The sequence below is a fragment of the Gouania willdenowi genome, chromosome 13 (assembly GCF_900634775.1).
Source record: "Gouania willdenowi chromosome 13, fGouWil2.1, whole genome shotgun sequence".
Taxonomy (NCBI): Eukaryota; Metazoa; Chordata; class Actinopteri; order Blenniiformes; family Gobiesocidae; genus Gouania; species Gouania willdenowi.
This window is the reverse complement of record NC_041056.1, coordinates 33693073-33719471: the sequence shown is the minus strand read 5'-3', so window position 1 is coordinate 33719471 and position 26399 is coordinate 33693073. Positions and strand designations below refer to the sequence as shown.

At 40.6% G+C, this 26399-nt stretch overlaps 1 protein-coding gene across 2 annotated transcripts in view; it reads left to right on the top strand.

Moving 5' to 3' along the window:
* sez6b (seizure related 6 homolog b) overlaps nucleotides 1-26399 on the top strand; it is a 151751-nt gene that overhangs the window by 94654 nt on the left and 30698 nt on the right. For both annotated transcript variants that reach the window (XM_028465518.1, XM_028465517.1), the window contains exons 4-5: nucleotides 21613-21802; nucleotides 25060-25245. In XM_028465518.1, the coding sequence (XP_028321319.1) occupies nucleotides 21613-21802; nucleotides 25060-25245 (376 nt within the window). The remainder of the gene's footprint in view (nucleotides 1-21612; nucleotides 21803-25059; nucleotides 25246-26399) is intronic.

The window sequence follows — 26399 nt, the reverse complement described above, 5'->3', positions numbered from 1 at the left end:
TTTTTAAACTTCTATGTAAACAAAGTACAAGACATCAAGGCTAGCATTCCTCCTCCCTTGGTTAGCTTCTGCACTGCATCAACCCCTGTGAGCTCATGGTCCTCCTTCACTCCATTCAGCCTACAGAATGTTCAAGTTTTAGTAGGAAAAATGAAACCCTCATCGAGCACTGTAGACATTGTTCCTACTTCTCTGCTTTTAAATGTTTTTGATGTGGTCGGTCCTTGGGTGGTAAAAATTATAAACCTCTCACTTTTATCTGGCTCGATCCCCAGCTTCTTTAAACATGTGATAATAAACCCCATTCTTAAAAAACCCAATCTTGATCCGGGGGAGCCTATAAACTACCGGCCCATATCTAAGCTTGCCTTCATGTCTAAAATCATGGAGAAAGTGGTTGCTAAGCAGCTAACCTCATACATGGAACAGCATGATTTTTATGATAAGTATCAATCTGGTTTTAGATCAATCCATTCCACTGAAACTGCTCTTCTGAAAGTTTCTTGTGACGTGATGATGGCCGCTGACTCTGGTCGTTACACAGTTTTAGTTTTACTTGATCTGACAGCTGCCTTTGATACTATAGATCACAGTTGATCGACTCAAATCTGAGATGGGGTTTTCTGGTGCTGTTCTCCAGTGGTTTACCTCTTACATTAATGGAAGAACCTTTAATGTTGCTATTAACAATGTTATGTCCAATATGTCCAACCTGTCATGTGGAGTAGCCCAGGGCTCTGTTCTGGGGCATGCTTTGTTTTTATTGTATCTGATGCCTCTTGGTCGGTTGATCCGTGGTTTTAAAAATGTGTCTTATCATTTTTATGCTGACAATATCCAGTTGTACTGCTCCTTTAATGACTCAGATTTTCACTTTTTATCGGAGTTATTATATTGTATATCCTGTATCAAAAAATGGTTGTCATCAAATTATCTCCAGATAAATTCAAACAAAATAGAAACTCCCATCATTGCTCCTGATAAAAATATCCCTCTGATTAAATACTCCCTTGGTGATCTGGGCTCATCTGTTAAAACCAGCCTCAGAAACCTTGGGGTAGTTTTTGATCAGTCAATGTCTTTGGAGGGACACTGTCGTCAATTGACTAAAAACTGTTTTTAGCACATGATAAATATTTCTAAAGCGAGGCATCTTTTATCAAAATCAGATCTGGAACTGGTCATACTCGCATTTATGTCATCTCGTATTGACTATTGTAATTCTGTTTTTACTTGTTTTAATAAGTCGACCCTAAACAGACTCCAGATCGTTCAGAACGCTGCTGCCAGACTTTTAACTGGTGCTTCCAGAACATCCCACATCACCCCCATTCTTGCTACTCTGCACTGGCTTCCAGTGAAGTTTTGAATTGAGTACAAAATATTAGTTCTCACGTTCCAAGCGTTACATGGTCAGGCCCCTAAATATATCTCTGACTTGTTGTGCCCCTACTCATCAAGGCAAAGCCTTTGGTCTTCAGGTCAGGGTCTCCTAAAGGCCCCAAAAACTAAATTTAAAACCCGAGGAGACCTGGAGTTCCAGGCTGTAGCTCCCAGACTTTGGAATAACCTGCACCAGTCTCTCAGGGAGCTCTACTGTGTGGACATTTTTAAAAAACTGCTGAAGACTTCACTTTACAGAAAAGCTTTTAGTTAACTGGATTTTAATATTTTTTTATCCTTTAATGTTGCTGCTCTTAAGATGTTTATGCACTCATGTTTTATTATTCTATTATGTTGCACTTGTATTTTTACCACAACTCTGTACAGCACTTTGTGATTTTATCTGCAAAAAGCGCTTTATAAATAAACTACTTACTTTGAACATTGGAAGTTGTGCCTTAAAGCATCCAGGATTCAGCTCTGGGTACATTTGCACAACTTCATCTACATCTACTGTTAAGAGGACTTCCTCCAGATTTCTTATTGATCTCATTCCTTCATGCACAAACTGCTCTCTGATCTGTGTATAAACAACATCAAGTGTTTTATAAAGCTCAGTTCTGTAATACTATGGAGATGCATGGACATGTGTTGGAGCAAACCCCGTAAAAGGTTTAGGTGGCTTATGGAAAAGAGTAGCTGTAATTAGAGTCAAACCAAGGCTTTCATACATGTGAGAGGCCTTGTTGTACACAACTTGGAATGCATGGGATTTATTTTCTTGATCTTCTTGAAAGATCTCTTTCACACAGGCAATAGCAGACAGCATGCCATCTATTGTCTGTGTTCTGTGCTGGAGGGAAACGTTGAGAGTCTCTAACTCCTCTGTTACTTCTAAAACAACCCAAAGACCAAGACCTACATTTTCCTGCTGCAATTGATAAATCAAGCCATATGCGCTGCTTGCTTTCTCTGACTTAGCTGTTGCCATCTCACTCAAAGCAGATCATACATGCTCATACTGTTTCAGCACAGCATGGATGGCACTTGTGCGAACTATCCACCTTGTGGGACAGAGGTCTAATAGTGGTCCAATTTTCACAATGCCCTTGAAGATGTCCTTGAGCTTGCCTGACTGGCAAAACAAAACTCCCAAATCATGAACCCATTCCATGGAGTTTCAAATAGTAGATGAGGTAGTGCAGGCATGCTGGGTGACGAGGTTCACACAAAGAGCACCACAGTGCACATACAGTATGGAGCAAGTGGTTGTTCTCTCTGAATGATGGCCTGTGCTCCTGAATATTTACCTGCCATGTTTGCAGCTCCATCATACGCCTGGCCACGTAAACCTGTGATGGGCAATTTAGTTTTAGCAAAACGTCTTTTACCAGATTTGCAAGATTATTGCCTGTGGTCAAGGTAACTTCATATAGACCAGGGGTCACAACCTCTGTGATCTGCGGTGCCAATTTGAAATGTTCTTCTCATTAGGTGTGCCATTATAATAATTATAATTATAATTATACAATAACACAAAGTTAAATTACGATATAAAATACAAAACATTTCCAACACCATTTACAAATTTTATTCCAGCCATACAAAACATAATTATACAGTTTTTTTGTTATTCACAACTCACTCAACACTGCTTTCAGAAACATTTTTCAAGAATAGAAAGCCCAAAACTTGTATAATAAAACAATCTTAACATTACAACAAAAATAATATCAACATTTTAAAGACATGGACAAACAGCTACGCATTTAAACTCAAACCACGTGTAGGCTGAGGAAAAATCTAATTAACAGAAGTTAGTGTGATCCCTGGCCCTGCTTTGCTTGGCCCTGTTCTGTGATATGGGGCTTGTATTTAGTTACTTTAAGTAACAAGCATGCCTCAGAGTGGTCTGCTGTTAGCCGACTATGGGTGAGGCGGAGCACATTTCTCATGTGTGAGAATATCTGCTCAAAGAGATATGTTGACCCAAAGACAGACAGCAGTGCCAGTGCAATTTCCAGGAGACAGCTGAACTTATCAGGTGCAGATGACCTAGTGTGGTTTTGAGCTGTTATCTGAGCTCTGCAATCTGTCACCCAGAGCATAGAGCTCTTCAGCTCATTCAGCTGAATTTCCATGTCCTCTGTATCCAGCCAGAGAAGCATCAAAATTATGTCAATCAAAGCTTTCAGGCTTTATTAATTGTCTTGTAAACTCAGACTCCAGCTCACGCATATACATGTTTATTTCAGTGTTGTTGAAAGTGGCAGACAGTGAACATGAAAATGTAATTTGAGAATACAACCAGCTTGCCAACAAAGGCTGTCCAAGTCTCAAGCATGTCCAAAACAGTTTTTCCTGCACCTTGGAGTCATAGAGATTGAGTTCATTCAGGTGTCCTGGAATGTCTGTGTGAAACATCCGTTTTACCATCCACTTCTCATCATCCATTTCTGGATACTTTTGGCCCTTTTCAGCCAGAAAGGCCTTGAAAGTCTCAAACCAACTGACAAATCGCTCCAAAATTTTCCCGCAGCTCAGCCATCTCACTGCTGAGTGGAGAGGGAGATCTACGTTCATGATGGGGTAGCCCACTATTTCTTCCTATTTGTGACAGCTCCCTTTTGTCTCCCAACCAGGGTGGGGGCGCCGTCATTGGTCACTGCAAACACTTTCCTGATGTCAATCCCTCTTTCTGTAAAATGCTCAAATACTACTGCCTTGGCTATGTCCTCACCTTTTGTTGTGCCAAGCAGTGGCTTCAGGCAGCAAAGTTCCTCTCTTACACTTGAATGAAACCATGACAGCCAAATGCTGGGCCAAATTCAGGCCCAGCCTACTTAACTTCAAAGATCTGACAAGATCGGGCTATGACTGGCAGGTATGGCCATGGATGTCCTTTATTTGTGACTTGATGGATTCTTAGATGTTTTATTTATTTTATTTCACTTCGCAGCATACATACAAGACAATGAAGAAGACAACAGTGTAAGATCCCAAAAAAAACACCCGAAACTGTATTTACAAATACTGTGTGCGCGTGCGTGCTTGCGTGAAATAACTGGAAGGGGTTTGAGAAGGAGAAATCCTAAAGATAAATAAATTAAAAAAAAGATTACTAATGACAGAAAGAAAAAAAAATGAAATCATCTAGTTTTTACCTTTTTTCAGCTGGCGGCGTTGCCATTTCTAACTACTTAAGCACAGATGCATCTGGAAATGTGGGGGCGGTACCATGGCCACAGTGCCGCTGCAGGGATTTTGGGTGGGAGCTGTAACTCAAACTCAAGAAATCAGGCCACAAAAAACTGGAAAATGTATATCACTGAGCTGTACCAACATGCCAGTGTGCATGCTATGGCGTGACACCCGTGGCAAGGGTCCCATAAATTATCGACCCCTGATATTGACCAATGAATTATTCATGTGCGACCAAATCATGGTCAACATACCTTGGGCACAATACCTCCTGCTTTTTTCCAGACTGATCTGTGGTGCCATCCATCATTATCGAGAACTGCGAATCCGGAGGGGATCGAATATATTTTTGAGCAATGTCCCCAACAATGGAGTTGCTCATCAAGCTGAGGATCTTGTTTTACATTATTCCTGATGTGTAAACATCTTGTTTTGTTCACCATTCATTTAGGGCTCTATTCTCCCATGCGCATAAGTCCAAAAAGCAGCGGCGCTGTTTTTGGCTGCGCGCTATTCTCCCCCTGGACCTGTCAGACGCTGCGCGCCTTCATCCCAGTTACGCACCGTGGGTTGAGCAGCCCTGAAATGTGGGTGTTTCCATTGAAATCTGGCTTTACGCACTTTACGTGTAGCGCCCCGATAAAATGAAACATTATATTGCACTAGAAATATGAACTTAGTTACATTTGAAGCCACACTGACTCATGCGTCGCGCAGCAGCAACTGTGATCACTCAGCTGCTGCTGTGCAATTAATTAAAACTCTGACAGATGCAGACTTCTGTCCACGTTGGTCACAGTGATTCAACTATTTTCATACTATGTCCAACGTAAAGTCACAGTTTGATCCACTACAGAGTGAAACGAGCTGTCATATGCGGATGAGGATGGACCAGAAACTGTTCTTGTACATATTTTAATGAATCTCAGCTCAGGTCGCTTTAAACAATTTATATTTAAAACTGTGTATTATGGAAGCCTATATTTCTGTTTCACTGCAAACATCCCTCTGTATTAAATAAGGACGCTCTGCGGCCGGATTATTCCTCATATCTCCGTTTAAAATATAGAACTTAAGACTAAGCCCGAACACGATTGGGCCAAGCAATTTTTAGCTGTACTTTTAAAAACTTTTTTTTCCTGTTGTTGTAGACAAAAGGATGACTTAACCACCCTTCTCAACAAACATTGCATAACACTAAATGCAATTAATTTGTTTCTGGATATTAGTTTTATATACCACACATTGGAACATGTGTATAAGTTGCCTTGTGTGGTTGGAGCTGACATGTCATGGTAACAACAATATACGGGTCATGTACAGCAAACCACCTAGTAGGTGTTTCCAAGTATCTTTATTGTTTGAGTGAAAGCTGCAACTGTTGGTCCTTTCATTATTTTTTTTTAATGGGGTCTTCCACCCGTTTGTGTAAATCCTTGCTGACCACATAAAGATGAGAGCCGAGACCAAAATGCATGCTCCCTGAAGGGAGCATGCATTTTGAGGGCAGATATAAGCAGTCAGCAAAGGTTTGGCCTAAAAAGTGCACAATATCGACGGATGGATCAATGATCTTCACTGCTTTAGCTGAGCCAGTCTCCCCGTCAGTTCAATAACTCACAGTTGTATCCTGAGCCCTGTGTGGATTGATGTCAGAGATTGATTAGAAAGCATTTGTCAGTGATGAGACAGAAATTGCTAACACTTTTGGCCTGGAAAGTTAGCTTAACCTAATGACTTGCACTTTACTGTGCATTTGTATTATGCTCTGTGCTCAGTGTATTTGTGTTATTGTACAATCACCAACTCTGCATAATTAATGAAGAAGGAAGCAGATTCTAACCACGTGAAACAAAGAATAATTCAGTCCAACCAGCATGCCTTTTTTTCATTATGCAAGAACTTCATTACTTTTACTTGTACTGTATGTACTTTACTTTTACCTTATGGATTTCTCGTTACCTTTTGTTCTGCCAGTAAAGAAGTCAAGTTGAGTTTCCTTCATTGAGCATTAACCCTCCTCAAGGTATGGGTCCTCATTATTTTACTATATCAGGTGTGCACACAAGTGGTGAGCATGTGCAACCAAAAAAAATTAATGCACACTAGTTACTTTAAATTTTTTTCTGTGGACGTTTTCTCATTGCAATGAAATAAATACATGCATTTTATTGCTTAATTGTGACAACCACCAGCCCTTCCTAAGGAAGGGTAATACAAACTTTGTTAGAGGGAAGATATAAAAAGAGAGAGCAATGTTACACCTTGATGAGGGGAAACAGAGTTAGAGTAGGACAATGTAAAAAGTGGTTAAAAGTCCACTATATAGGTTGTGCTGAAAGTGTAATGTGATACTACTATTGTGCATATTGTGTTGTGTAATCTATTTAACCAGTCTGATGACAAATGTAGAGAGATTGAAGAGGGTGACGTAACACCCGGCTTAAGAAAAAATGATGGTGGCTGCGAACAGGGGGAAAGGGTAAGTGCTTACACCTAGAACTGATAGTTGGGATCGACGCTTCTAAGTTAAAGCCCAATATGAGTTTATCTTAAATCCTAAGGCATGACAGTGTATCCATGACAATATGCAAGCAAGAGCCACTATTGTAAACCCAGGTGCCAGCACCAATGGGAGTCAAGGAGGCCAGGCGACACCCCCACGGCAAAGCCACACTAGAGACCCCAGGCTGAGAAGCAGAAACCACTCGTGGAAGCCCCAGAAAGCAAAAGACCCAATGCACCCTGTAGCACCATAAAGGAGCGAGAGAAAACAGTTGCCACTCAGAATACACGGTGGGTGTGAGGGAAATTACTATATGAAAATGAGTTTGGACACATTTTAATCTCATGGACAGTTACAGAGCAGAGTGTAGACTGTCGTCTAAACATTTCATATCACACAGGCTCTACAAACAACATGACATTTGAGAGTGGTAACTTATTATCTTAGCACTATCATGTCGTGTTATTTGTACAAATGAAACTTATCAACAATTAGGCAACTAAACCCAAAAAAACACTTTTTTTTTTGTTGATTACACATATATAATTGGGCATGATGTACTGTTGTTGATTGATCCTAGTCCAAATCTTGACATTTAAGGTAAAGTATTTACATTTGGCAGTTTGTTGTAAAAATGTAAGAGTGACTGCCTTCTATGGGTTGAAACCTGGCTATTACAATTGAATTTTAGCTTTTGGCTAAAAATGGAGGTTTGTGACGTTTATCAAGCTTCTTGCATCTCAAACAAGCAGTGTTGGCCCTGCCCCTTCTATAAAAACTGGGAGGAGGGACTTATACTGTAATCTATTCTCAGCTGTCGTTTAGCATTTATGAACAGCTCTAATGGAGACTGCATTGAGCAGCTGTGATAGTTGTGGCTCTATGCTTCTATAAAGCATGTTCGGGCTGCATGCTATATTGTCTGGAGGGCTGTGTGGGTGAGAGTCACGTCGGGATTGTGTGTACATTATTTTGTAGGATTCACATGGGGAACAATTAGAAGCACAAAACTGACAGTTCAATCACACATGAAATTCAACAAAAAGTAATACAAAGGCTGAATTAGCTTTTAAAAATCCACTCCCTACTGAGAGTAGGTTGGGGTAGGAGTAGAGAGTACAACCAGGTTAACCAATTTAACACAGGAGAAAACAACCTTCGACTATGGTTAACTCAATAAACACAGATTTTGAAACTGGTTGTAGAAAACTTATGTGACCTGCATCACTTTAGTATCATATGGCTGCCATGGCTTCAACAGGAACATTCTTTAAAAAATCCTACCACAAAAATGAAACACAAAGAGATACCATGTCATTTATATATTAATGACATTTTTTAAGACAGTAATAGCACAATAGTAAAAGTAAGTAGCTTGGTTAGATCATTTGATAAGACCACAGTTAAGGCTAACATTAAGCAGTGAGGAGCCTCAAGTGCAGAGCTCCTATTTTAAATCAGAAGATAGATAGGCAAGTGGTTGCTTGAAGCTGTTCATCAATAAATATATTGTGTGAACATGGTCAAATTCACTAACATTCTCTTCAATGATGCTTTAGAGTGCTTTGCATAACTCAAAGCTGACAATTTAATTAAAAAAGAAACCCTTCCTAGTGAGTCCATAGTGCTTTTAAATGTGTGCAGCCAAAAATGCCCCTCACTCCGTGATTGCATCTCTAAGAGGAGGAAATTGAAGAAGGCAATATATTGGACTTGATGATTAAAGTGGTGATGGGGTTGATTTGATAGCAACAGATCAACAGACCACGTGTTTATTAAACCACTGCCCTGAATAATGAGGAAGTTTGATCCAGCTGAATGAGGTGGGCTTATCCTGAGTGCAAAGGTACTTTGCCTTTCCTTTAGGGAGAACACACCTTCTCGCCACACCTTGAATGATTACTCAACTCAGCCTCTAGGTGTGGCGTATGGGCTGCACTGCTCAAAATAGAGGCCTGAATCTATAAAGTGAGCGGTGGTGGGGTGCACTGGGTACTTGGCTCCTTGGGGCTTTCTTGGGTGTGTATGTGAGGACGGTTGCTTTCTCTCTGTGGGGGCTGCTCGGTCGTGGGAGGGTGGCCTGGGGCTCCTTGGGTCCAGTTCTTGCTGCTGGAGTGGCTGCACTTTCGGCCCGGGTCGGCGCCTGGGATCACAGAAGCATCGTCATCGGTCATCAATGCACTGGCATGCCTTGGGCAATGGGATCAGTTTTAGGTATAACCACTCACATCTTCCCTCTGTTCAAGGCCACATCATTATGCTTAAGCTGGGTGCTGCGTAACCCGCTTCAATTTCTCCACACTTGTTACCAGATTGGCTTAACTGATTACACAACACAATATGCACAACTATAACATCACATTGCACTCCCACCTTAATATAGTCAACTCTTCCACACCCCTTCAATTGTCCCACCCTGATGTAAAAAAAAAAAGCAAGACAAATAAGTTTGGATTCAGATTCTTTGTTTTTTGAAAGCATAATTAAGTAGGAATCAAAGCTTATGTGGTGGGGTAGATGGGAGAAGCTGTGGCCATGCTGCCCCCATCTCTAGTTCTATACATCTACAGAACTCGCACTACACTGACAGAGTGCATGGACGAGGTACATCTCCAAAGAAAGTACCGAAACACTAGTGGTGAATAATGACAACCAGAGCTCCGCCCCGTAAGGGGAAGACTGTTACAAAGCAACGCCTGTCACACTGAGTAGTGGAGGCAATTGTTTTATTCGAGTCAGGGTCTGCAGCCACCTGAGGGTTTGCGTGCTCATTTGACTCAGGGTTTAGCCACGTCCTGGGCCTTGTTCAGAGGAGTGTCTGTTCAGAATATTTGCGTGACGAGTTGGTCCTCGCCCTTCACTTTTGTCCGGTTTTACTGTCTGGATGTCTCCACTCTGTATGTGGCACGGACAGTTCTCCTTTCCTGATCAGTATGGTGCTGCCCTGCGGGCTGGTGTATCGTGTGATAAGCTTGTTTGCAATACGGAAGCTATGATATCCCATAGTGAGACATCGGAACAAATGTTATGCAATAGAACTTTAGGTTATTTAAATAACCCCCATGTATTCTCCGCCCACTCTACTTATAGTAGGTGGGAGTACCTGTCGCAGATGAAGACATTTCACCAGCCAATCTGGTTGGTTTTATGAGAAAGGGCTTCTGAGATACATCCCATAGTGAGACATCTCACTCATATTACTCATAGAATTGGGGTTATGTAAATAACCTAAAGTTTTGCTACATAAGGTAGCAGTTGCTTTACATTTACATAAAACATTTTTTCAAATGGTAGTGGAAATAAACATTTGGTAGTAGCGCTGCTGCTGCTATGCAATAGGGTATCGCCAGTTAAGGTAGAAAAGATGAATGTCTAATGTAAATGTTCAGAGAGAACAGTTTTTTTTAGAATTGGTTCTCTAACAGCTGAAAGACCTGTGAGATGTGGCAGACAAGCCTTGGGTCATTCACTTCTAGCAATCTGCTGACATCATAAAAGATTTGGCACTGGACCTCCTAACATAGGAAATGGTGTTATGTGCTGGAGGAATATTTTTCATCTTTTTCCTTTTTGAGATATACAATATTTGGTTGTAGATATTACCCCTAATTTCCACTGGATGCGGCTCCGCTGCGTTACGTCACCACCGCGTCACCGGAGCTAATAGGTTTCCACTTTAGTCTATGTGTTAATTTCCACCGGGTCCGCTGCAATGCGTGTCTGCTCCTTCCCAGATGCGGTAGTCCGGTGTCCTCCGCAGGGCTTCTATTTCTGGCAGACATCGGAGCACGACGCATCAATCAGTACAGAGCAAGTGAAGCTAAACCGGAAATTAAGCACGCACTCCGCAATAAAATATCGGCTTTTCAAAATAAAACACTTCATATTAGTGAAGTAAATACATCACCAAAACATCATAATGTGTAAAAACAAATTCACATCCACTATATTGTTTCCTCTCATACTGTAACTGCAGTAACCGGTGCGGACCGTGCTAGCTCTAGCTTAGCCTCCCCCCCGGCCAGCAATGAGTGGGTTACTGTCCGTGGTAAGCATAGTCGAAGGTCAAAAAGCCGCTCGGGACACCACCATGTTCACGTCTCAAACAGGTTCTCCCCCCTCTGTGAGGACAACACACTCACCGGGGAACAAACTCTGATAATTGGCGACTCCATAGTGAGAAACGTGAAGCTAGCGAAGTCAGCGGGCATTGTGAGGTGCATCCCAGGGGCCAGAGCGGGCGACATAGAATCAAATCTAAAGTTGCTGGCAAAGAGTAATCGTAAGTTTGATAGGATAGTCCTCCATGTCGGCACTAATGACTCCCGACGTCGCCAGTCGGAAGCAACCAAAGTGAACATTGAATCAGTTTGTGCTTATGCTAAAACAATGTCGGACTCCGTAATTTTCTCTGGTCCTTTACCAAATCTGACCAGTGATGACATGTATAGCCGCATGTCATCATTTAACCGCTGGCTATCGAGGTGGTGTCCAGAAAACGAGGTGGGCTTCATTGATAATTGGAGATCCTTCTGGGGAAAACCGAACCTGATAGGAAGAGATGGAATCCATCCTACTTTGGAGGGAGCATCTCTACTATCAGAAAACATGGCACATTTATGACATCTCATGAATGAGACCATGTTACAGAGGTGGAGTCCTCCACGCCCCTCTGCGCTTGCCTTAGGACAGTTTCCCTCCCATTGCTATCAGGATAGCTGTGTTCATCGCCATGACAACTGTTGTGATGGTGATGAATATTATTTTATGGAGACGGTGTCAGTCCCCCGACCCATATTTCACAATGATTTTAACATAAAATCAAATAAAAGAGCTATCAATTATAAAAATCTGAAAAAAATTAAAATCTCAAATCTAGAAACACCAAAACATAAAACCATTAGATGTGCTCTATTAAATATTAGATCACTGAGATCCAAATCTCTACTAGTAAATGACCTTATCTCAGAAAATAACTTTGATTTATTCTGTTTAACTGAAACATGGCTGTATCAAGATGAATATGTTAGTTTAAATGAAGCCACTCCTCCCAGTCATTTAAATACTCATATGCCACGAGACATAGGCCGTGGAGGTGGTGTAGCAGCTATTTATCATTCCTCTCTCCTAATCTATCCTAAACCAAAGGCCAATTACACTTCCTTTGAAAGCCTGGTTCTAAATTTATCTCATATCGAATCAAAAACCTGCCAGCCAGTCTTATTTGCGATAATTTACCGTCCTCCAGGCCCTTATTCTGAATTTCTATCAGAATTCTCTGAGTTTATATTAAACTTAGTCCTCAGTTCTGATAAAATACTGATAGTAGGAGATTTTAATATCCATGTGGACAAAGATAGTGATAGCCTGAGCTCAGCCTTTATGTCCCTAATAGACTCAGTTGGCTTTTCTCAAACTATTAATAAAGCTACTCATCGTTTAAATCATACTCTTGATCTTGTTCTAACATATGGCCTTGATATTAATGAACTAAAAGTCTACCCTGAAAATCCTCTGCTATCAGATCACTTTTTAATATCTTTTAACATTATCCTAGAGGATCTCGCACTGTGCAATAAAATAGTTACAAGTAGAAATCTATCCAACAGTGCTGTGGCTAAATTTAAAGAGGCCATTCCTGCTGCCTTAAACTCAGTGCACCATCCAATAAATAACTATGATATTAATTATAACCCCTCTCAACTGGATCTGCTTGTCGATAGCTCTGCTAGTCTACTAAAATCCACCTTGGACTCAATTGCCCCATTGAGGGAAAAAACTATTAAACGTCAGAGGAAAGCTCCGTGGTTTAGCTCTGAAACTCACACACTCAAACAAACAACCCGTAAATTAGAGAGAATGTGGCGCTCCAATAAAACAGAGGAGTCACGAATACTTTGGCAAGAAAGCCATAGTAAATACATGACAGCCTTACGACATAGTCGATCTACATACTACTCCTCACTAATTGAAGAAAATAAAAATAATCCGAGGTACCTTTTCAGCACTGTAGCCAGGCTAACACAAAGTCAGAGCTCTATTGAGCCCATGATTCCTCTAGCCCTCAGCTGTGAGGACTTTATGACATTTTTTAACGATAAAATTCACAAGATTAGAGATAAAATTAGCCACTCCCTGCCTTCACCTGGGCCTGCTGTACCATTAAATGTAAATAGGCCTAACCTAAACTGTTTCACACATATAGGACTTCAGGAACTTAACTCTATTATTTCATCCTCCAAACCATCGACCTGCCTTTCAGATCCGATCCCAACTAAGCTGTTTAAAGAAGTTATTCCCCTAGTCTGCCCATCTTTGTTGGAGACAATAAATATATCCCTATCAATAGGCTACGTGCCACAGTCCTTTAAAGTAGCTGTAATCAAACCCCTTCTCAAAAAACCTACTCTTGATTCCAGCACTTTAGCAAACTACAGGCCTATATCTAATCTTCCTTTTATTTCAAAGATTCTTGAGAAAGTTGTGGCAGCTCAGCTCTGTGAATTTCTTCAAAACAACAGCCTGTTCGAGGACTTCCAGTCAGGCTTTAGAGCTCAACACAGCACAGAGACTGCTTTAGTTAAAGTAACTAATGATCTACTCTGGGCTTCAGATGAAGGACGACTGTCAGTGCTGGTTTTATTAGATCTTAGTGCAGCTTTTGACACTATAGATCACTATATTCTACTAGAGAGATTAGAGAAATTACTTGGAATCACAGGGACTGCCCTAAACTGGTTTAAGTCCTACCTATCTGATAGGTACCAGTTTGTACACGTGAATAATAAGTCTTCTGTGTACACTAAAGTAAGCTACGGGGTTCCTCAGGGCTCTGTGCTAGGTCCAATCCTCTTCTGTATCTATATGATCCCCCTTGGTAATGTTATGAGAAAATACTCTGTTAACTTCCACTGCTATGCTGATGATACCCAACTGTATGTATCAATGAAGCCAGGTGAGACAAATCAGCTATCTAAACTTGAGGCCTGTCTAAAGGACATTAGGGCCTGGATGGACCAAAATTTTCTTCTTCTCAACTCAGACAAGACTGAGGTCATTGTACTGGGCCCCGCGACACCTTAGAGAAACCTATGCTAGCCTAACTGCCCTAGATGGCATTACTCTGGCACAAAGCACAACTGTTAGAAACCTTGGGGTTCTATTTGATCAGGACTTATCCTTCAACTCTCACATAAAACAAACTTCAAGAACTGCCTTCTTTCATCTCCGTAACATTGCTAAAATCAGATCTATCCTGTCTCAGGGCGACGCCGAAAAACTAGTCCATGCTTTTGTTACCTCTAGACTGGATTATTGTAATTCTCTTTTAGCAGGCTGCCCGAGCAAGTCGCTTAAGACACTTCAGCTGGTTCAAAATGCTGCAGCACGTGTACTGACTAAAACTAGGAGAAGAGATCACATTACTCCTGTATTAGCCTCTCTGCATTGGCTTCCCATAAAATATAGAATAGAATTCAAGATTCTTCTTCTCACTTATAAAGCCCTAAATGGACAGGCACCAGTCTATCTCAAGGAGCTTGTAGTGCCATACAATCCCCCCAGAACACTACGCTCTCAAAATGCTGGACTACTCGTTGTTCCATTCATCTCTAAAAGTAGTATAGGAGGAAGAGCTTCAGTTATCAGGCCCCACTTCTCTGGAACCATCTACCAACCACGGTTCGGGGGGCAGACACCCTCTCTACCTTTAAGGTTAGGCTCAAAACATTCCTCTTTGATAAAGCTTTTAGTTAGGAACCAGCTCATAGCTCATAATTAAGATGCAATAGGCATAGACTGCCGGGGGGGGGGGAGTCTGGCATGCTCGGTTGGAGAGAGGTTGGAGAGGGCGTTAAGAGAGAGGTCATTTAGGTTAGAGAGGGACCGGAGAGGGTCCCATTCCTCTCTCAAACACTCCCTCTATGTCTGCTTCTTCCCTTGTGTGTTTGCTCCTGTACTCCTTCTGGCTTTTGTCTTGCAGGTCCGTGGGATCCTCAGTGTGGAGTTACAGAGACTCAGCGGCTCTGTCTCCACCCTTTTCTCTGCACACACCCAACACAGCATAACGTGGATGGCTGTTCATCATAGGAATGGGATCCACACAAGGTTCCTGCTGCTTAACAGAAGGTTTTCCTTGCCGCCATGATGAATTCATGTTGGGTGTGGGATACATATGTATGTGTATATACGTATATATGCATATGTGTGTATCCATAAAATGAAGAGTCCGTCCTTAAGACTGCTCTACTGTAAAGTGCCTTGAGATACCATTGGTTATGATTTGGCGCTATACAAATAAAGATTGATTGATTGATTGATTGATAACTTTGATTTAGTTCATGTTTTACTGGTGCAGTTTTATCTCTTCTCTGTTGGCTGTTGATAAAAAATGTGGCTGTGACAAATCCAAGTCCAACCTTCTTGTTCTCCTTTGTTAGGAACACTGACCTGTTTAACTGTTTATTGTTGCGTTTATAACACATACATTTAACTGCGTTCTCGCACACGCTGTTTTATTTTGCACCCGAAAATAAACCCCTTTTCTTATTTGGTGATGATGTCGTTTCAAAACGTTAGTTTGACCGTGCGCTATTTAGACCGGACAGACCTCACTCGGAAGTGATTGACAGCAATGGCTGCTATGTTGAAAGCTACACATTTCTCTGTGTGAGAGAGGAAAAAACATATATTACAGAAAAAATGACTCAAAATACACTAAACTAAATACTTATACAAAAAATACACTAAAATGACAACAGAAAGGCACAAAACTACACCAAAAAAACAAACCAAAATACACAAACTTAATCCAGAATCACACTACAATGGCAACAAAAAACAATAATTATACAAAAAATGCACAAAAGCACAACAGAGATACAAAAATACATATGACTCCAAACAAAATACATTACAAAAAAATAAAAATAAAAAAACAGCAAACATTTGTGCACAAAAAGACAACAGAAAGAAACACAAATACACATGACTCCAAAAAACATACGTTACAGAAAAATACACCAAACAAAAAAATATAAAAGTGATATGCACATGCACAGGAAAATTGCACCTGCAAATATACCCCTTATGCTCCCACATGAATGCATACTTCCGACGAGCACTGTACTAGTTAACCAAATTCAAATTGAGACGGTAAATTACACAAAATTTCTGGGTGTCTACATTAAATGAACATCTAAATTGGAAACGGCATATAAATGATCTGAAAACAAAAATAGCTAAAATTATTGGAATAATGTGCATAATTAGAACTTGTAAACCATAGCTCACTCTGCTTATTACAGTATATAACTCCCTCATTCTATCATATTTGAATTATGGAGAGGACATATGGGAGAACAATTACAAATCAACTTTACAACCCATGATCCTACTACAGAAAAAAGGAATTTGTATTGTTAACAGTACTGATTACTATGCCCCAACAAATCCACTGTTAATCAAACTCAATATGTTAAAAGTGTGTGTGTGTGTGTGTGTGTGTGTGTGTGTGTGTGTGTGTGTGTGTGTGTGTGTGTGTGTGTGTGTGTGTGTGTGTGTGTGTGTGTGTGTGTGTGTGTGTGTGTGTGTGTGTGTGTGTGTATCCTCTACTATAAGCAACGGGACCATTACCACGCTGCTTATAGTAGAGGATACTTCTTTCACATGCTGCGCCCCTAGCCTCTGGCCGGGGTGCTTGGGCAATGTACACATCATCTTTATTTTAACATTTGTGTGGATGCGTGCTTGTGGACAGTCGAGGGTGGAGGTGCCTGTCACATGAGAATTTCCACTGAAAGGGCGGCTCTTCCATGGACGCGCTACTTCCAGCAACAGCTCTGGGAAAATGGGGAGGATTTGTCCCTGTGGGTCCTCAGCGGTAGATAGTTTACTCACGTAACGGACCGAGCAGCCCCCGTTACGACGGTGGGCCGCAGGATAGCGACAGCCCCACAGTGTCCAAGCTTGGGAGAGAGGACGAAGGCGTGGAAGCCGCCTCCTCTGGAGAGGCGACCAAGGCAGTGATGTCGGGGAGCTCTGGACATGTCGGTGCAGAGCTCTCGGCGGCTAACAGACACAGTGAGTGAGAGAGCCGCTCGAGGACCATCGGGCACCGAAGCGACAACGCTGGAGGAGAGCCGACAGCTGGAGCTGGGGCTCTGAATTTCACTTACCTGTGAAGGAGTAGCACTTACCGAGCAGAGCAAGGTAAGTGCTGGTTGCTTCTCAACCTGTTGTGGTCCACATAATGCATTTTATACTTACCAGCACCTGGCGACTGGATCTAATCAAAAGGAGAGAGAGAAGAGGTGTTTGAATGAGGAACTGTACATCCGCCCTCCTTCTTATGAAGGAGGGTGGGAGTGTCCCCGGCAGATGCAAAGTTCTTTCCAGCCAATCAGGGCTTGGCGGATTGAGAAAAGTGCTTCTGAGGGCTACAGGGGGTGTGTATCCCATAGTGAGACATCTCACAAAATATTATGAAATAGAACATGTGTTCATGCATATTGTATATATGAGAGCAAGTGCATAGTGAGGGTATTTTTGTATTTTTTTTTCTATCTTGTTGCCTGCTGTTCTCAGTTGTAACCCTTTGTAAACTGTTATAATGTGTCATTGTTTTGGTTCTGTGTATTTTGGAATTGTGTTCATGGGGTAAGGCATCAATAAGTAATGTATTTCAGCTTAAACCCTTCAATCATTATGTATATTTTTTAGTTTTTTTAATTTTTTGTGTAAAGCCTTGTTTTAATGACTGAACAAAAAATAAACTAAAATAATAGGCAGGCTGTTAATTCACTCGTCTCTCCTGACTTAGTCCTGACAGCCACTCACCCTCCTTGCGCCACTTGGCTACCTGCAGCGCGCCTCGTCCGCTATCATCAGTTTCCAGCCATCACCTGCTCCCCGTGGCTTGCCTTACCCATGACAGCCTGGTGGCCTGAGTTTTTAAAAATATCTTGTTCATGTGTGGCCGGGTAGGACCGTGTGTCCTGTTTTCACTTTTGATTTGGGCTTAGTTTGATTTGTTTTTCTGTAGCTTGGGGTGTTGGCACTGGCTTTGACGGCCCTCTACAGTGTTGGCCCGGTGTGACACCCTTTTGTTCTGCTTTGCCAACCTGCCAGGTCCATCTTTTACTTCTGTACTTGGCTCACACACTTTTTAGGGCATGGGTGGGAAAAGGCTTATATTGTATCCTTTTTCAACTGGGAAGCTACAACAACCAACTTAATGAAAAATAAATAAAATTGAAGGTTGCATTTGCAATTTTCCTTCCATGTTCTTTTATTATGATGTTTGGTCCATTTAATGGGTCATAGCTCGTGACAGGTGGTAAAGGTCAGAAATGCCTACACATTACGGTTGTTGATTTGCAAATCTAGAACTTTCAGGGGAAAAGCTGCATCACACCATCCTTACACTGATCACAACCACTTGAAGGGTATGAACAAGCTCATTGACCACTCAAAACGACACCATTGCTCCTGATGGATTAAACGCAGAGAATAAATGCCTTACATACATGTATTTTTTTGTCCTTGATTATATATATATAATTTAAAGGTGGAGGCTGATTTAGAAGCTATACAAGTGTGACCCACAAGTGGCTGCTTCCCTATTGAGATGACCTTTTGCCCACCTGCAGGCAAACCATCTGCAGCACAGTGATTGTCTGACTGCCATCCTAAGAGAATGTTCTCCTCTACATGCTGAAATAAAATGTTGCTTTCTCTCTAAATGGAGGACTAATCATGGGTGACTTTATTTTTCTTTGTTTATATCAGACAGTGATGTCTCAAGTACAGTGCCATAAACACATTGTGAACACTTCTCTTTATGTATGAAAAAATTCCACTGTCACTTCACACAGTATGTGTTGCTGATTGTTTATACCCTGTGATGAAAATGTATCATGTTTGTAGATACATCAAAAGTAGCCTTTTATACAAGCAAGACTGTTAAATATTCCACTAGTTTTAAAATTGCTGAATGTTACTGGGTAACTGTTACCTGGTTTTTAAATCTTTTGTGCCTTTTGACTATTGAGATTTACTTTTATCTCATGAACCTGACAAACCCCGAGGTCATCTGGCACAAGCCTTTTATTTATTCCAAGAAGATGCCAAAAAAACTGATGCCATGGAGAAATCCAAGCAAGACTCAGTACTTATATTTGGATGTTGTTCCTAAATTAATATACCCTCTCTTCATCGAGTTAATTTAACATTTTTCCCTTCTCTTATAATATTTGTTCATTCTATTGCTTAAACTATTAGACCTTTGGGGAAAAAAATAACAATGAATTATTTTTTGTTTACTTTTTAATATTTCCATTTCTTATTATTTCAGTTACTTTATAATTTCATATAATGCACATAATGTATACCAAAGACCCCAATGGGCTTAATTCGGGCAGTTCAAATATGTCTTGGTTCACTCTACCAGCTCATTGAATAGAACACTGATAGACCTGAGACTTCACAAGCAGGACACAACACACTGTAGTCGGATAATGTTTTTGGAGAAAATGCACATCAGTTAAACATGTTGCATTCTCCTTCAGCCGACAAAGCCTTTTAAAAAGTATCCTTCATCTTTTTCACAGATTTTAATGACATTTACAAGTGTTGGGAAAACTTCAATTTGCGTAATTTTAGACAGCCAAAAAATATTCCACCTACTTTGTAAATGAATCACATACTGTAAACCTGCCTTCATTCACAGCCTTAAACACTCTGGGTCTATTTATGTCCGGAGTCTGGATGGGAGAATATGCATAAGAGAAACGTGAGTAATTCCATGCGAGTAAAATAAATGTCTAGGCGCAAATGTGAGAATAGTGCCCTTACTCAGCACATTCAGCAGACTTGATGTAGCAGGAACAAAAGAAAACCTAAACCTACTGATAAAAATCCTGCGGATCCTGGTTGCCTTTATTTACATTCACACTGAGTTCTTCGCTCCTTAATGGCGTCTACAAAACAGCAGAGTGTGAACTGTCGCCCTGGCCACAAAAAAACAAGAGGTTTACATCAAAGTTTTACTGATTATTAAAGCAACTCAAAGGAGCACAAGTTGTAATTTTGACTGAAAAAACGGCTAAATTATCCTGAATGCTTAAACTCCTATAGAATTTAATGGACTAAAAGGGGCTAATCACATTACCATTTTTTTACAGGGTAAAGTAGTCCCAGTTTTAAAAGTTAATAAAATGATTATGGTGCAAAATAATGCATTTTGTTAGTTAGGCATAGATCTTCTAATAAGAACATTTCAAAGTTTTTAGGCCATATTTGTAAAAACAGTGGAGGATCCTTTTAAGTGAGAGTCTGCCTGCTCTCTCTCCACTGTGACCTACTTTAGCAGCTGCAACACATTGTTTCAGACTCCATTATCGATTCAGCTCCCTTTTAATTACTGCTGTTAATTAGCTAGCGTACACGTTCATTAATCATCTTAGAGGGGCAGGCATTTAATGTACCATAAAAATATCTCTGTTATGGTAGAAACATGGTCATTGGTTCAGCATAACACAGCATGATGCATTATAACAGGTTAGTGCTGTTTCTCAGAAGGGGAGCCACATCCATTGCTAATAGAAATATATATAAATGAGGCTACATTATTTTCTTTTAGCAGCACAGAATTCATTACCGTTCACTCTGATTAATACTGATCTGCAGAAGGCCTTGTGGTAATTTTACTAACTTTCAGTAGTATTGACATTTGTTTTAAATGTAGCAGGTCAGCCTTTTCAAAACACACCAAGAGCCTCATAAACTATGCGCTAAATGTTTGTTCCTACCTCTATCCTGTATGCCTAGAAAAAGGCATGTTAAAAACAGGAGATGGACTGGGACTCACCAGGACCATAATTTGAGTCTTGCTTTAGATGTATCCTTCTCAAAGGAAAAACCCTCGGCTCGTAGATGCTTAGTCTTCATAAGGAGCAGTGTACAGGCCTTTAAGTTTCTGCTCCCAGGTGACTGAGAGAATCACATCTCTGTTGTTACTGCTAGCAGCAATGTGACAACAGAGATTTGAGGCTCTCAGTCAAGCTTGCTGTAGTTTATCTTTCGGGGTCATGCCAGTGGGTTTTCATTCAACACTAAACTAAAGGCAAAGGTATTAATTGTGTATGTGAATCACATTAAATGGGTAAAACAGTTATTAATTGGGTTATTGCGAAGTAATGCAAATGCTTTTGTTACTGCCCCTCAGCCGGCTTTTCATTGAGGTAAGACACCTTCAGAAACTTTGAGGGCTGTTTTCTCTCTTATTCAAATGGCAATAACCCCTTAAAGTGCTCTTTGATTTCTACGTGTTCATTATTGGATAGCTTAAAAACCCACTTTCAGAATCTCTAAATAACTCAAAAACACCCTTTGGGTTACTTGTTAAAGGTTTTCTCATGGTGTACCGTATTATGTAAAGCGTGAAAAAGAATGACAAACCCACTGTCCAGTTGGATCTGATCTGACATAAGTTGTTTGTTTTTCCCTGTTCTCTCTTCTGTCAGGTGATGAAAACAAACCTATCTGAGGGGGAAAAGGTGGTGTTTGAAGATGTTGTTCCAGGGGATAATGTCATGCTGGCCAATGATTCCATTTTGAATAGCGGGCGGGTGGTGAGAAGTCACAGCAATCAGATTGTTATTAGAATCCATGGAGCCAGACTTCAGGCTGCTTTGTTGCTGCTCAGATACCAAGGTACCTAATCCTCAGTGCATTGCGCCTGCATGCTGCTAGAGCACTTGTATCTATGCCTCAATATGACAATAAATATATATATAATTTTGTTTCTCACAGCAGTTCATTTGACCACCACAAGCAATCAAAAAGTCACTGCATATTATCACACTACATTGTAAAGATTGAAATATATATTTTTATTATTGACCTGTTTAATTGCTCAGATGTAGCACCATGTTATTACCTACTATTACTTATGCTATTTGCAAAAGTTGTTTCACTCTTCAAATATTTTTTCCTGTTATCAGGTAAATGACTAAAAAGTAGAAGTATGGCGATAGAAGGCTCAAACATACTTGGGAGGACACTTGCAAAGCGTAGTCCGCCAAACCAATTAAATGCAAAGCTCAGATTTTGCTACCGGGCGGACTTCTCCACATAGTTGGTGTCACACAAAACCTTGCTTGGCATTAAATCACGCCATTAAATGTAACACCGAGCAGAGAAAGGTGCAGATGAGCTTACAGGAGAAACCTTTAACAGCTGGGATACACTGTGCGATTTTTTCAAATGTTGTACTCAGCTCCAGCTCAAACTGTACGACTCAAGTGCAGAGCCCGAATGTGCGCAGCTCACGATTCATATTCTCACACTGTACGGACTGACACGATCTGACTGCTCACACTGTACGTCCATACAGTACACATCGGGGTCTTATTTCCGGTGTCAAGGTCTGAGTTCACATCGGTCTGAGATCGGTTATGAGCATGCGCACTGCAGGAAAATGAATTTATGCTACTTACGCTTAGCTGTTTTCTACTTCCGCCGCGCTGAGATAAAAAATTTAATTTCAAAGCTAAGGTTCAAAGCTAATATTGTTTGACGAGTGCTGAATGGCTCCTTTTCTTGTACAAAAATGTACAACTGCTCAATATACGAGGCAGGAGAGGTTCCAACGCCACAAAGAAATGATAGACAAGTTAATCTTCCTATAGTGAAGGGCACGCCATCACCAGACACCGACAAGAAGGAGCTCCACAATAAATAATTTATTTTCTAAAAAACATGATTATAATATACATTGCAGTAAAAAAAACAGTTAACCTGATGTAACTTTATTTTTTTAAATCAGTATAACCCAGTACGGGTACATCTCAGTACGTAGCAGTCACGTACTGAGATTTTAAGAGGAACTCAGTAGGATGTGTACTCACGTACAAATTAGAAGAAGAAGAACTCTGAGACGTCGCCATTAAAACAGGCGAAGAAGAAGAACCCGGAAGTGGAGAGACACTCGCAAATCTCAGCAAAAAGAGCTTTAAAGAAAGAAAAGATGGCGATGCAATGGACCAGGAGCTGGCTGGACAGACGTGGGCAGTACAGTCTGTCAATTTTTCAGCCGTCCTACGGTGTTCGCTCATGCGCAGTGTAAGAGTTTAAGGTAAGCCAGTCCATGGCACTGCTTCAACTTCACAAGGAGAAACTGGATTTCAAACATGTTTGGTAAATCATATGATTGCTGATAGGGAGCTGGTCTTGAGGCATTAATCGCTTCTCGTGACCCCATGTATACTACATGATGCATGACGCACGATCTAGCAGAGACTCGCACAATCCCAAAAAATAGAAGCACGAGTGAAAAATTGGCTCAAAATGGGCGAAAAATTGCACAGTATATGCCTGCCCTAAAACACATTCCAGGAGTACAAGGACTACAGAGAAGCACTAATAATCATGAGATATGTACGATTTTTAATGGAAACTACTATGCTGCGGTGCGCCCGAGTATGTGAGCCCTGAGGAGAGCGGACAGTCAGCGTGGAGTCCGTCCGAGTATGTTTGAGACTTAAGGCTTCTGATAAAGTTATCTTGTGGGGCTGCCTTTGTACAATAACTTTTTTCATGCATACTCTGGTCACCAGTGAGATGTGGCATTTTAAAGGCTTCAGCTGACCATGGTAATGACTCACTGAGGGAATTTCAGTACACAGCTCAACAGCTCCACAGACCTGAGGTGACGCTCTAATGAGAAGCACTTTAAAGAGCAGCACTGTGACAAGAGCAAGAGAGAGCACCAACAGAGAGTTAAGTGGCTGAGGTCAAAGGATAGAATTTATGGGCCTATATATTTTCTCCACATATTGCTTTGCCTGAGAAACTGTAAGCTCAGTAAGCCTGGATCAATATCAGGATGACTACCAAGCCACCCGAGGGTGCACAATAGACAGCACAATTACAGTGAGGCAAATATGAGTCTTTAGAAGAAATATATACGATGTATATAGCCTGTTTGGCTGCACACTTCAGTGATGTTAAAGCCAGCCTTGATATTCTGTCAGCATAATGATAGTGATGTGAATTCTGCACAAAATTAATCATTAAAATGTCTATGGTTGGTAATACATGAGCACTAATAAACCATAAACTTAACTTTGCTCAATACAACCTGAAGAGGAATTGTGTGATCACTTCAAGAGCAGAATATAACTTTAAAGGTTACTTTCAGTCCAGTATCAAGATTTTTATATACAGAACATTAATAACCAGGGGTGGAAAGAGTAAAGAAAAAATCTACTGAAGTAAAACTTACTTTGATTAAGTTTTACTTAAAGTAAAAGTAAAGTCGCTGATGTAAAAAAAAAAAAGTAGCTCACTTAAAATGTACTCAGAGTAAACGTTACTTAGTTAGTTTTTATTTTTATTTTTTTTTGGGGGGGGTGGGTGGCGGGGGGGAGGTTGCACCTCTCGAATGCAATAAAACAATAAAAAGACGTGTACACAGATCAAACTAGGTTATTTTTTTATTATTATAATTTATTAGAAAATAATGTGCATGAGAACAAGACATGGTGTGGCTAATCTGGATGAATAAAATAAATGTCAAGGATGTCATTTTGATGAGGTAAGTGCTTGTGTCAATACATCCAATGTGTCAGGGCATCTAATAAATCCCCTCTGAAAGAAAGAAATGCGTACAGTATGCTATATAAAGTCTATAAAACATTCTTGGTGAAATGGGCCGAAGGAGGAAAAAATGATACTGACACCCCAGGGTGATGTGCGCATGCCTACAAGTACAGTTTTATATTAATAATAATAATTGTAATTAAAATCACATAATCATTGCGCAAAACTGCTGATCAACTGGCTACAACACCTGTAGCTGTTATAAAAAGATACGCGCACACAATGCGTAAAGACGCACAGTGGCTTATCTGGCACTGCTGGAGGACGAGGCGCACGGGTGACCAGAGTCATTTTTTGTGTGTCTGCAGCATATGTGTTAAGCTGTGCCATCCCAAATCGTCCCCTCTATGGTGACATATCAGTGAGCAGCCTCCATCCCGGCGGAGAAGCTTTGTTCTCCTGCCTGTCTGGCTATCAACTCAAAGGCCTACGTGTGCTAACTTGCCACAACGCTAGCACCCCCTATTGGAATGGCAAGGAACCATATTGCAAAGGTGAGAACTGAGATGCCATCTGTATAACCCAACTCTGCCTAAAGAAAGATTGTGCAGATTATACACCATATTCCTAGCATGCATGTATTTTTTTATTTATTTAATAAATACTGTATCTTTTATGTGCAGAGGTAACAATTAGGATTTGGGGATTTGTCAGAGATGCATGTATATCAACATAGATTGGATAGGTTTTATCTGTTTTGTCAATTTTTGTTTAGTTACAAAACTGCTGAGTTAAAAGTTATAAGCGGGCTGAATACAAATGATCATATTTTGCGGCATATAGGCCACAATTTTTCTCATTTATAATTGAGGGTGCAGCCAATGCAGCAGTACGCTCTATATTTGGATTCTTCAGTCAGTCGCACACGTGTCCAGTGAAAGCATCTATCGCAATCACCCCTACAGCGGAATGACTGAACCATACCTGTCAAGTATCCCGTTTTGGCCGGGAAACTCCCGTATTTTACCCCTCTTTCCCGCCATCTTCCCGTATTAGTATTTTCCCATAAATATCCCGTATTTTAATGTAATAATAATTAAAAAATGCCTTATTTAACCGAACGCCTTCACTAGCCTCGCGAGAACTGCCATCTGAAATGGCCTGAGTGGCAGTAGTGCAAAAAAACCCGGAAACAACTCAGAGAAGAGATGAATGAAGACGTTCTGCGAAAAAAAACAAAGAACTGGTGTAAATACCTTGTAAAATGAGACAGAGAGTTTAACTTCCTAAAGAGCAGCAGGATGGGACACAGTTGAGATTTTAACGTCTACCACAGCAGAAAGAACGACGTAAATCACCGTGAAAAATCAGCCAATCACAAGCGTCACAAATATACACTCTTTTCAAAAAGTGTTAAAGAATGTAAAGTCTGTATTAAATGTGTCTAATAAGTCATTAGTGAATACCATAGAACCACCAGTGAGCATGAGAAATTATAAGAAAATATATAATGAAAATAAAATGTTAATATCTAACTTAAAGACAAGCAATGTGAAATTAACAGCAAATATGCAATGTGTTGACTTTTATATAAACTGTAAGTATATTAAATAAACACAAGTGCTTCATATACACATTTATGTTTTTATTTAGGCTGTTTTATAATTTAGGAATTAGGGCTGGGCGATATATCGAGTTTTCTATTTTG